The 13,143-nt window shown below is 42.9% G+C and overlaps 1 protein-coding gene across 1 annotated transcript in view; it reads left to right on the top strand.

The window, feature by feature from the left end:
* Positions 1–7,527: 7,527 nt before the first annotated feature.
* Positions 7,528–13,143, top strand: part of LOC134202181 (zwei Ig domain protein zig-8-like) — a 64,921-nt gene continuing 59,305 nt past the window's right edge. The window contains exons 1-2 of the mRNA XM_062677230.1: positions 7,528–7,544; positions 7,945–8,676. Of these exons, the coding sequence (XP_062533214.1) occupies positions 8,589–8,676 (88 nt within the window). The 5' untranslated portion in view covers positions 7,528–7,544; positions 7,945–8,588. The remainder of the gene's footprint in view (positions 7,545–7,944; positions 8,677–13,143) is intronic.

The raw sequence follows: 13,143 nt of genomic DNA, 5'->3' as shown, positions 1-13,143 counted from the left end.
AAGAAGGAAGGAAAGAACGAGGATTAAGAAGGAAGAGATGGGAGGAAGAAATGTGCAGAAAGAAGGATTAAAGAGAAAAAGGATAAACGAGAAGAGGAAGAAGGGAAGAAGGAGAAAAGAAAAAAGGAAGTCCTTTTCGACTATTTTCTCCCTTTCGACTTTTTGTTTCCTTCAATGTTGCTTTCAACGTTTTGTCCTTTTCGACCATTTGTCCCTTTGATCTGCTGCCTTTAGACCTTTTGCCTCTTCGACCTTTTGCCCCTAACACAGAAGATGTTAGATATCAAAGGGGCCATCTTTTGAGAAGATCTACGAAATGATTAATCCACCTAAAAGTCAGATAAAAAATTTACTTATCCATCTGAACCAGATATGCGCCTAGTGCCATCTGGTTCAGATGGATAAGTAAAGAAAAAGTGTAGCGGATGGAAAAGTTGTAGCGGATGGTATTTTAAGCCACTTCACCAAAGACACCCCATACCTTTGGCTTATACAATACGAAATAATAATGTGATGTTTTCTGTGGAAGATTCCTAAAATCAGTTTTTTAGCACAACTTTATTTCTTTGTTCCAGGCACTTTTGCCACCTTCTACAAAGTTGTTTGGCTAACAAACATACACGTTTTCGTCGAACATAGCTATGCTCTATCTGCTAAAATTGAAAAGTTATTTGAGAAAATGTGTTTTTTCTAGGGGTATTCCAGAATCGTATAACTTGTTCCGGCGCAAAATAATGCACACAACTTTTCAGTACACTGGAACTGCTGTATGTTTACTCTTGTCTAGCGGTTGAAGCGATTACACGAAATTAAACGTTATAACTGAAAATACCTCATTCCACGTCGAGCATCCGTGCGAGACGGTTGTAAGTCCGCGTACGGTCTGCTTCTCATTCGGTTTTTTTTTCCTGAAGTACAGGTAGTGGTTTTTTTTCCGAAAGTGTTTTGAAGCATAGTGCTTGAGTGGAAGTGGTGCTTAGCTGTAGCAGTTAAGTAGCCATTTCGTTGGTTTTGCAACTACGCAAAACTTTGCAGTTTATTCGGCGTCCATCGCAGGCGCAGGCATCATCGTCCCACGCCGACAGTCATCATCCATCGTGCGTCTCCACCAACACAGACGCCGCCGTCCTGCCACCATCCATCCACCCAGTTGCAGTGTTGGGTGCGGCGATAACACCAACAATAGCGTGGTTCGCTTCGACCGCACCACCGGCGAGTGTCCATCGAGCTAGTGTGTGCTGCCAGAACTGTTAGCCGGCAACACAGCAGTGTGAACGCAAGTATTCAATTGAGCTCCCTCTCATTGTTCCCCTCTCTTCTCCATCTTATTGGAATAGTTTTTTTTCTTTCTTTTTTACTCGTCTTCCCCTCTGTCCCAAATCATTATTTTGTTTGTGTGTGTGTTTTTTTTCTGCCCTTGTGATAATTGTTTAGTTTTAAAAGAGATTGTGCCTCGCTGCAGCGGCGCATTTCGTGTCCGCAATGCGCGAAGGCGAAGTTGGCGGGGGTACTTCGTATTCCATGTCAGATGTTTCGTTGCATTCCGGTGTTCCAAACCAAAACGAAATGGACACCAGCAACACTAAAATTTCCTCTACGAGCCCCCGTCCCAAGGTCTACCCTCACGACTCTAGTGGGCCGTATGTTGTTTTCTTTCGACCCAAAGGCAAACGTTTGAATATCAGCCAGATTAGCAAAGATCTGGAAAGCGATTTTCGTCTGTCACGACCATTGACATGGTTGGGTCCAGTAAACTCTGTGTCACGGTCAGTGATCGCAAACAGGCCAACGAGATTGCCACCTGTGAGCTTTTCACTCTCGAATATAGGGTGTATTTACCGTTTATGACATGCGACGATTTGAAACAAGGTTTCGGTCGTTTCAAGAACGTTTCTTTGCCTCCTGTTGCGATACTGGATTGCAAACAAATGTATTCGGTGTCGCAGGAGGGAGAGAAGCGGAGTTATTCCCCGTCTGACTCTTTCTGCGTCACTTTTTCCGGGACCGCACTGCCTGACTACGTAGTGATTGGCAAACTTCGTCTACCTGTTCGGCTGTATGTACCGAAGGTGATGAATTGTGTTAATTGCAAGCAGCTGGGCCACACCGCTCAGTACTGTTGCAATAAACCTCGCTGTGCATCATGCGGAGAGAAGCATGTGGAGGGAGCGTGCAAGACGGCACCGAAATGTGTCTATTGTAACGAAAGCCCTCCACATGCTCTTGAAGCTTGCCCAATGTACTTGTACATACAGCAGCGAATCCACCAGAAGCGGTCTCTTCAGCAACGTTCTCGGCGAAGTTACGCCGAAATGTTGAGGAAGGCCGCTCCTCCACTCGTTTCTGACACCATCTACTCGTCTCTTCCTTTGGACGATCAAGGTAGCTCTGACTCGAGGTTGGAAATGGGGTTCCCTTTGTTTTCAATGGCTCAACGAGGAAGAGAATAAAACAGAGCCAGCGACCCTCGAAAAGCCTAGAAAACAGCCTCAAAGTGAGCCCCAATCCAACATGGTCAAATTCAAAGCGGGAGGAAATACTCAAAAACGATCAACTTTTGTGGTTTCACATCAGGATGATCGAGAGTTTCCACCGCTTCCGGGAACATCTAAAATCCCAGATACCCCATTTTTGCGATTTCTCAGCCAGAAAGAGAGCATACAGAGCGAGCAGAAGAACTCCCGAGCGCTCCAATGTTCACACTTTCTGGCATCGTGGAGCTCATCCTCAACTTCTTTGATGCTTCCGACCCCGTGAAGAACATGGTCAAAACTGTTCTTCCTATTCTGACTCCTCTCCTGAAGCAGCTGGCTTCGAAAATGCCCCTCCTCAAGTCATTTGTATCCTTCGATGGCTAACTTAGTCAATAAGGGTAACATGATTTCGATTCTACAGTGGAACTGTCGAAGTATTCTTCCAAAATTAGATATTTTTAAATTTTTAGTTAACAAATTACAATGCGATGCTTTTGCTTTATGTGAAACATGGCTAACACCAGATGTGAACCTTCATTTTCCTGATTTCAACATAATCCGCCGCGATCGGGCAAATCGATATGGAGGAGTGCTTTTAGGGATCAAAAAACAGCACTCCTTCTATAGAGTCGATCTTGCGCCGATGTCTGGCACCGAAGCTGTCGCATGTCAGGTGACTATTCGAGGAAAAGACCTCGGTATCGCCTCGATATATCTTCCTCCAAACACCGCGATATCTCGAAGAGATCTCGCACATCTGCTCGGTTATGCCCGAGCCACGGTTGCTCCTGGGAGATTTTAACTCCCACGGAACAGGCTGGGGAACTGTACGACGACAACCGTTCATCAATGATATACGACCTCTGCGACGACTTCAATATGTCAATTTTGAATACAGGAGAAGTTACACGAGTGGCTCCTCCAGCAAGAGATAGCCGTCTAGATCTTTCCATTTGTTCGAGCTCATTATCGTTGGACTGTACTTGGAAGGTGGTCCAAGATCCCCATGGTAGTGATCATTTGCCGATCGAAGTTTCGATTTCCAATGGACATAAGCAATCTGCTTCCATCGATCTTTCATATGACCTCACGAAGCACATCGATTGGGGCAAATATGCGGACGCCATCAGCGATGGCATACAGTCGATAGAAGCACTTCCCCCGCGGGAAGAGTACGAGTTTCTATCGCAGTTGATTCTTGAAAGCGCTCTTCAGGCACAACGTCGGCCGGTGCCAGGAGCTTCGGTTCGTAGGAAACCCTACAGTCCGTGGTGGGACATCGAGTGTACGCAACTTTATCGCGAGAAATCCGCCGCGTTCGAAGAATTTCGGAAACACGGGGCGATCGTTCTTCACAAACGATACACCGCACTCGAAATCCAGTTCAAGAAACTGGTCAAAGTGAAGAAGCGCGGATATTGGCGCACTTTTGTTGAAGGTTTATCGCGCGAGACCTCAATGAAAACTCTGTGGACCGTCGGGAGAAGAATGCGCAACGCGTCGTCCGTAAACGAAGATCGTGAAAGCTCGTCGCGGTGGATACTTGACTTCGCAAAGAAAGTTTGTCCGGATTCGGTACCGGTGAGGCAAGAGCTACGTGATGCTTTTGCTGACAGGGATGATATGGATCGTCCCTTTTCGATGATTGAATTCTCACTTGCTCTCCTTTCATGTAACAATTCCGCTCCAGGGATGGATAGAATCAGGTTAAATTTGCTCAAAAACTCCCAGACGTCGCGAAGACGCGCTTATTGAACTTGTTCAATCAGTTACTGGAGTGCAACATTGTTCCGGATGATTGGAAGGAAGTGAGGGTGATAGCCATCCAGAAGCCCGGAAAACCCGCGTCGGATTGTAACTCGTATCGCCCCATCGCGATGCTGTCATGTCTTCGGAAGCTGTTGGAGAAGATGATTCTCTTCCGGCTAGACAAATGGGTTGAATCGAATAGTTTGTTGTCAGATACACAATTTGGTTTCCGCAGGGCAAGGGAACGAACGACTGTCTTGCGTTGCTTTCTTCAGAAATTCAGCTTACTTTCGCTAAAAAAGAGCAAATGGGCTCAGTGTTTTTGGACATTAGGGGGCTTTTGATTCAGTTTGCGTCGATGTCTTATCTGACAAACTCCACGAGTGTGGACTTTCACCAATTTTGAACAACTATTTGTACAATTTGTTGTCAGAGAAGCGTATGAGTTTTTCTCATGGTGACTCGGCAACTTCACGAATTAGCTACATGGGTCTCCCCCAGGGCTCATGTTTGAGCCCCCTTCTTTACAATTTTTACGTCAGAGACATTGATGAATGTCTCATGCCAAATTGCTCGTTGAGACAGCTTGCAGATGATTGTGTTGTATCCGTTTCGGGGCCAACATCGGTTGATCTGCAAGGACCATTGCAAGATACTTTGGACAATTTGTCTACTTGGGCTACGAAGCTGGGTATCGAATTCTCTCCGGAGAAAACTGAGATGGTTGTCTTTTCAAAAAAACATAAGCCGGCAAAGTTCCCGCTCCAACTGATGGGTAAGACAATCACTCATAGCATATCTTCTAAATACCTCGGGTCTGGTTCGACTCGAAATGTACCTTCAGGGAAGCACATTGTGTATCTGACACAAAAATGCCAGAAACGGATCAACTTCATGCGATCAATAACCGGAACATGGGGAGCGCATCCCGAAGATCTTATGACGTTGTATAGAACAACCATTTTGTCGGTCCTCGAATACGGTAGTTTCTGCTTCCAGTCCGCGGCTAAAACACACATGCTGAAGCTTCAAAGGATTCAATACCGCTGTCTCCGTATCGCGTTAGGATGTATGAATTCGACACATACAATGAGCTTGGAAGTACTTGCGGGAGTACTTCCACTAACAGATCGTTTCGCGGAATTATCGCTCCGGTTCCTCATCCGCTATGAGGTTCTCAATCCATTGGTCATTGATAACTTCGAGAAGCTGCTCGAACAAAACCCTCAATCTCGATTCATGAGTATTTACCACTGGTACATAACGCTGGAGGTAAGCCCAACTTCGGTTGACACCAATCGTGCTAACTTCTTAGACTCTTACAGTTCCTCTGTTACTTTTGATCTGTCCATGAAGCAGGAGGTTCATGGAATACCAGACTTTCTGTGTGCGGAGGTCATACCTCCATTATTTGCAAGCAAATACGGGCACGCCAGTGAGGAGAGAAGCTTTTTACAGACGGGTCAAAATTGATGACTCCACTGGTTTCGGTGTTTTCAACGTTTTTCATAGCGTCTACTTTAAGCTCAAAGAGCCTTGTTCCGTGTATACTGCTGAGCTAGCAGCTATACACTATTCACTCGAGCAAATCGCATCCCTACCTCCTGACCACTTTTTCATCTTCACCGACAGTCTAAGTTCCTTGGAGGCTGTTCGGTCAATGAAACTCAGTTAAGCACTCAGCGTATCTTCTAAATGGGATACGGAAAGCTTTGAGTGCCTTAGCACAACGGTCTTACACAATCACCATGGCTTGGGTCCCTTCTCATTGCTCGATCCCGGGAAATGAGAAAGCGGACTCTTTGGCTAAGATATGGAAGGTGATATTTACGATCGGAAAATCACCTTCGATGAGTTGTTGCACATTAGTTCGTCAGGAAACCTTGAACAGCTGGCAACAGAAATGGACAAATGGGGAGTTGGGTAGATGGCTGTATTCAATTCGCCCGCAGGTGTCGAAGCGTCCATGGTTCAAAAATTGAATATGGGACGAGACTTCATTCGAACCATGTGTCGTCTAATGTCCAATCACTACACTCTAAATGCACATCTTTTCAGAGTGGGGCTCTCGGAAGGAAATCTCTGTGTTTGCGGCGAGGATTATCAGGACATCGATCATGTCGTGTGGGCGTGCGAGGAGCATCGTGGCCCCAGATCTGCGCTAACTGAACATCTCCGGGTCCGAGGAAAACAACCAAAGCCTATTAGGGAAGTGTTGTCGGGCCTTGATCTCGAGTACATGTCCCTGGTCCACCAATTTTGAAAGTTGCTGATGTAAAACTGTAATCATTGTCTGCCCATTCCCTTGTCTGTCGTACCCCATATCGAATGTCTTCCTCTTGTTGTACATTTCCATGTCTGTCGTTAATCCTTCCGTATGTCTTCCTCTCGTCGTTGTCTCCCAAAAAAAGTTTGTTTGTCCCGTTACAGATGTAAAAATGCGAGGAATGTCAACTTTGTGAACATCAGCATAGTAATTACTTAAGCACCCTAAAATCCTTTCCTTTCCTACTGTATTATTGTATTCCCTAACCTCGACTAAACCGCGAGTCTTTCGGTTCCCCAAAACTAACACTATGTATAAGAATCAAGAAATGTATTGTTAAACTTGATTTCGGCTCCGTAACGCTTCACGGCAAATGAGCCTTCCAAATAAACGAAAGATAAAAAAAAAACTGAAAATACCAAGATTTATTTTGTAAATGGCAATGAAATTAATAACATATAAGTATCTACAGTATATTTTTTTAAATGTTGTCAAAAATGGTTATTTTTGCTTACATCGTGGCTAATAACCTGAAATTAGGTAATTTACTTTAATTTGTCTTGATATCTCTCTTGGAAATTGAGGTGCCGACAACTGATCATGTTTGGGTGCCAACAACCGAAATTAGCAACCATTTTGAAAAGTAAAAATAAAAGATTAATTTCAAACGCTACGGTAGCACAAAATAAAATAAATTTACTAGAGTAATTTTTCTCAAAGGTGATCCCTTCCTATTGAAATCTTTGAAAAAAATCGTAGAAAAGAAAGAGTTAAAATGAACTTAAATTAGCAAAATATGATTCTGCTAACTAAACATTTAGCTCTACTAAACACGCCTCCACTCAAACACAGAAGCAGTCCGCGAGAGTGCGAGTAACGCAACCAAGTACGAATCCATTCTAGTGAGATAGCCTCGCTCTTGGCTAATTATAGTTAATCGCAGCTGAACTCTCGAAGCGACAGCAAGCTGTTCTACGCCTGTTCACCGATCGGTCAGAGTAAACGCGGTGTGCGCGCGATCCACGCATCCCAGACAAACGCGTACAAAAACCTGCGTAAGCAACGAGGAGCGTCCTTTTGGGGATTGAAAAGCTATAATTTTCCAACGATCATCATCCGCTGACAACCTACATGCCGCAAAAAGTGGAAAACAAACGGCAGTGCCATTCGGCTTCAAATAAGTGTTTTAATGCTAAAAGTGATTAATGATGCCGCGAACCGTCGGCGAAGGGAATTAAATGATCTACGCGAGAAATTCCCGAGAAGAAATGTTTTTTTATGATTTAAGTTAGCTTATTGTTGTGCTGCGGTGTGTCCCTCCGGATTAGCTAAATATTTGCTGTTTGCTAGAGGCTAAAGTTATGCGTGCGCTGCCGTACTAGTGTCCCCTATAGTCGCGGTTGTTTTGCAAAAAGTCTAATTATATTTTAATTAATTAATTACGCTACATTTTAGTGACGGCTGCGGGCAACGACGGTATAGCATCAGAAAATTATACACTGGCGACAAATTTCAGTGCTTGATTTCGACCGACTGCAAACAAGTGGATTCAACAAACCGGATCGCTTACGAGCGCGACCGTCAACGCGTCAGAATCTGCAACCAGAAGAAGAATCAGACGTACGCGAGCCGCGCGGTGGCGGTGCGCTCAAGTCAACAAGCAGCAGATCAGTTGCAATGCAAATATCGAATGAAATTTCTCACAACCACGCAGTGTTCTACTGAAAACGTTTTTTGAAGGATGGTAAGGATAGCAGCGTGTTCAAGTGACCCGGCGGCATATGGTTAATGTTTCGGTGTTGATCAAACGGGCAATTTTCCGCTTTTTTGGCAGTGAAAGTGATTGCTGGGAGTAATACAGCTGAATAGTCAAGTGGTTATTCGTGAAACATCGGATAAGTGAAGTTGAATGGATACGATTTTCAGCCAATCACGATACGGTCACCCCGCGGTGGTGAAATGTGATATAAATCCTCATTGTGGCTATGAATCATAGGGAAGATTTTCCCTAACGGAAAGTGGCAAATATTTGTGTTCTGTTGGTGGGCTTGTAAAAGCGGGCGATGATTATTTACGTTTAGGAGGTAGAAATGTAAAACATGTATCTAAACAAGTGGAGCTTCTGGAGTCAAGAATATCGCTGTCACACTTGCAGGATATTATTGCTCTTTTTCATTTTAATTTTTGGTAAGTAGCACACAAATTTCAATTAAAATCTTATACAAAAGTAACTGAGTACTAAAGCTGCAGAGCGGTTGAAGATTATTTTTTATCAAGCTATAGTCAAAATATCAACGGCAGTTCGGAATTTCTATTGTATATATATTTTCGCTGGATTGACAGCATGAAATCTTAGACCAACTAACAGAAGTATTTCACTACCTAGTAGCCTTTAAAGGCATTGATTTTTTTTTAATTTGATAACTTATTTACACACCACATATTTACACTAAAAATTACGACAAAATTTGATAATCTACTAAAACGCTCTTCGAGAGTTTTTATCACAGGCAGACGGTGGACATCAGATTTTCTTGTCCTGAGAGAGATGTTGAAGATCATCCTCAAGAACTTGTTTAAAACTCGATGAAGAGTTTTAGAACGGCAAAACATACTTTTGCATACACGCTTAAAATCAATAACACAGAGATGTGTTTGCTTCACACAAAACGGACCTAATGCAGAACAACACCTAGACACAGACAAACAGACGTAACACTAGAGAAATTACCATCGACCATGACTTCAACGATCAATTTGAATTTGATTGATTGCGCGTTTCACAACAAGAGGCGCTAGTGTCGTAATCCTTCGAGTTTGACATTTCACTTCAGCGCCTTTTGGTGACAATGTCATACGAAACATTGTTTCGTGTAACATGCTCGCAAAATGGTGATAGAGGAGATGAGCGATGGTTTTTCCAGAAAAATGTTCAAACTGTTATGTCTGTTTGTCTGTGACCTAGATGAGCGACAGTTACACAGGCACAAAAATGCCTCGTACGGTCGTGATAACGGCCCTTTTTAACATGTAAACGTTTGTACAGATTCCTTGTTTCATGAGGAACCAAATACTGCTGAAAATATTGAAATCCAAGCTTCAATAAAACCACACGAGATATTTTTGAGGCTGTGTAACTGTCGCTCATCTAGGTGTTGTTCCGCATTACGTCCGTTTTGTGTGAAGCAAATATATCTCTGTGTTATTGATTTTAAGCGTGTATAAACAATAAATACGGATCCATAAAAAAAATGAAAAACGATCCATAAATAATATCTGAATGTTCCATAAAACGCTACCATAAATCCATAAAATAGTTCAGGAGATTCCATAAAGATTTAAATTTTTTTTATCCATAAGTAAGCTAAAATTTAGCAATTAATAGGGAAATATGTTCCATTAACATGGTCAAGAAAAACAATGACAAAAGATCCATAAATCTTTGGAAAATGATCAATAAAAAACTATATTTTGATCCATAAAACTTCAAATTTGCGCATTTTTTATCGTGATGATGATCCATAATTTCAGTAAAATGATCCATAGTTTTAATGATATATAAAAATTGTTCAAATTTGAAATTTCATGGATCAAAATATAGATTTTATGGATCATTTTTCATTTCATTTTTATGGATCATAAAATTATTCTTTATGGAATCTCCCGAACTATTTTATGGATTTATGGTAGCGTAGATGCTATTTACGGATCGTTTTTGCATATTGAACGGTGCAAAGCAAGGGCTGCCTTTTAGAACAGCACTCCCAGACCAGCATGCCGTAATCCAGCGGTTCTCAACCTGGGGTACATGTACCCCTGAGGATACCTACCTCGGACAAAAATGGGTAATGGCGGATGTATTTCAATTCCAATCAAAATTTATTGATAAAGTGTAATGTTTTTAATTTCAAAACATTATCTTGTACATAATATGCATAACGATCAGTAAATCAAAGCCTATTGAACCCTGCCCTCCACAACTCGCTCAGTGTATAAAGGACTGTGGAAAACAGATCAAAAGCACAAAACGTCGAATGAACAAATTTTAAAAATTTCAATGCGGTCTACCTCATTGAAACAAAATGTTTTTCTTTTGTCCTTATTTGAGAGGTTTTAAGCCCTAGGCTGCATCACCTCTACAAAATGTTGGATAATATGTTAAAAATATGCTTTCAAACAAAAATCTCGAATCTAAAGTTCCGGAAGCCACAATTTAAGAGGCACGAAGTTTTTTTTTGAAAAGCTAAGTTGCTTCTTTCCAAGAGGATTAGAAGCATCTTTCTACGCTTTTCGAGACCTCTTTCCAAGCAGTTTAGAAGCCTGCTTTCAAGAGGCTTGGGAGACACCGTTAAATAAAATTTCGGAAGCCTTCTTTCTATAGTTTTAAAAACTTCCTTTCAAGAGACTAGAAATCTTTTAAGTGGCTGAGAAGCCTTCTTTCGAGAGGCCCGGAAGCCTCCTTTTAAGAGGCCCGGCAGCCTCCTTTTAAGAGGCCCGGCAGCCTCCTTTTAAGAGGCCCTGCAGCCTCCTTTTAAGAGGCCCGGCAGACTCCTTTCAAGAGGCCCGGCAGCCTCCTTTCAAGAGGCCCGGCAGTCTCCTTTCAAGAGGCCCGGCAGCCTCCTTTCAAGAGGCCCGGCAGCCTCCTTTCAAGAGGTCCGGCAGCCTCCTTTCAAGAGGCCCGGAAGCCTCCTCCCAAGAGGCCCGGGAGCCTCCACTCAAAAGGCACGCAAGGCGAAGGCCTCCTTACAAAACGTTTGTAAGCCTACTTTCAAAAGGCTCTAAGAGGCTCGAAAACATGCATTTAAGAGGCTCGGAAGCCTTCTTTCAAAAGGCTTGGATGGCTCCTTTCAAGATGCTCGAAAAGCTTTTTTCAAGAGGCTCGGAGTCCTCATTTCATGCGGCTCAAGTCATTCGACAGTCTCCTTTCAAGAGACTCGAAAAACTTCTTACAAGAGGCTCCGAAGCCTCCGTTCAAATGGCTCGGAATTCATCTTACAAGAGGCTTTGAAGCGATCTATCAAGATGCTCAGAGGCCTCATTTTAAGTGGCTCGAAAGCCGCCATTTAAGAGGATCGGAAGACTTCGTACAATAGGCTCGGAAATCTCCATTCAAGAGGCTCGGAAGGCTCCAATAGGTATGAAAGTCCTGTTGAAAGATAAAGCCATGGTTCAGCCAACTTTTTAGAGAGCCATAAATCCCGTTAGGTTTCAGGTCCATTTTTCATATACACCTGTGTTCAGAATAATAGCAGCGGAAGCCGTTTTTCATACAAAATAGTCAATTTTGACAAGCCTTTGTTCCCCGATTATCGAATTAGCTGAAATTTTGGCAGTGAACTACACATATGTTGAAATTTACACATACTATGTTTCATTTTTTTCGAGTGGCGCGTTCAAAAATTACGCACTAGGTCAAATTGTTCAAAATAATAGCAGTTTTTGTTTTGGAAATATCAGGAAAATTATTGATTGGGAAGTTATAAATTTGAAGTTTTTAATTTAAAAAATACAAGTTGTGGAATTTGACATATGAATTGGGCAATATATCAAAAATAAAAACTGCTATTTTTTTGAACAATTTGACCTAGTGCGTAATTTTTGAACGCGTCATTTGAAAAAATGCTACTTAGTATGTGTAAAATACAACATATTTGTAGTTCACTGCCAAAATTTCAGCTAAATCGATCATCGGGGTACAAAGTTACAGCATTTTGTATGAAAAACGGCTTCCGCTGCTATTATTCTGAACACAGGTGTATGTTATGATTTATACTTTTTTCATTTACAGCAAAAAAATAGGGGGTACCTCAATTAATGAAATAGTTCGAAGGGGTACCTCTCAAGTAAAAGGTTGAGAACCGCTGCCATAATCGATCACGGGGATGATGATTTGCTTGTAGACAGCAAGCTTATCTTTCAGGGACAATGACGACCGTCGGTTAATCAGAGGGAGGGTACAGTAGTTTCAACAAATCGTTGCACTTTGTCACCGTCTTGTCAACCTGTTGACGTAAAATAAGCTTGGTGTCGAGGGTCAAGCCAAGGTACTCGGCCTCATTGGCCCATTCCACTTGCACTGTCGTGGGGGGAAATGATGACCTGGGTCTTTGCCGCGTTGATACAGAGCTTCCAGCTGGTGAGATATTCTGTCAGGCCATCCAGGCCTCGTTGGAGTTTTGCCACTATCGCTCTGGAAGATTCTGGAAGAGCGCGATTCTTATTGGAGAAATCATTATTTCCGAGGTCCACCATTCTGGACTGGATGCTTTTTGTCAAACGCTTGCAACGTATCTTAAGCGCAGACAGCCCAGTACGCTGCTACTGCCTGCGAATAACATTTCGTAAACGGATCAAATCTTTGGTGAGTGTATCAATGGTTAGGGTGTTGCTTACCTGGTGAGCTGCTACCGGGCCACCGAAATCGTCTGTTCGATGGAGCGCAGCTGCAAGTCGATGTCCTCCGAAGTTTCGAGAGGCGCCTCGTAGTTGATGTTCTCTGTAATTTCGCTCGGTTGTAATTTCGCCTAGACTGCTGATGCCGACTTACTGAAGAGCCCAGGGTCCTTGTGGAAGCCTTCTTTCGAGTTTCCAGGAACTCCGCTCGCCCGATATTTATCGCCACAGTTGATGCACTTTGGATCGACCACCTCCATC

Source organism: Armigeres subalbatus, unplaced genomic scaffold (genome assembly GCF_024139115.2).
Source record: "Armigeres subalbatus isolate Guangzhou_Male unplaced genomic scaffold, GZ_Asu_2 Contig1074, whole genome shotgun sequence".
NCBI lineage: Eukaryota > Metazoa > Arthropoda > Insecta > Diptera > Culicidae > Armigeres > Armigeres subalbatus.
This window is presented reverse-complemented; position numbering and strand designations above follow the sequence as displayed.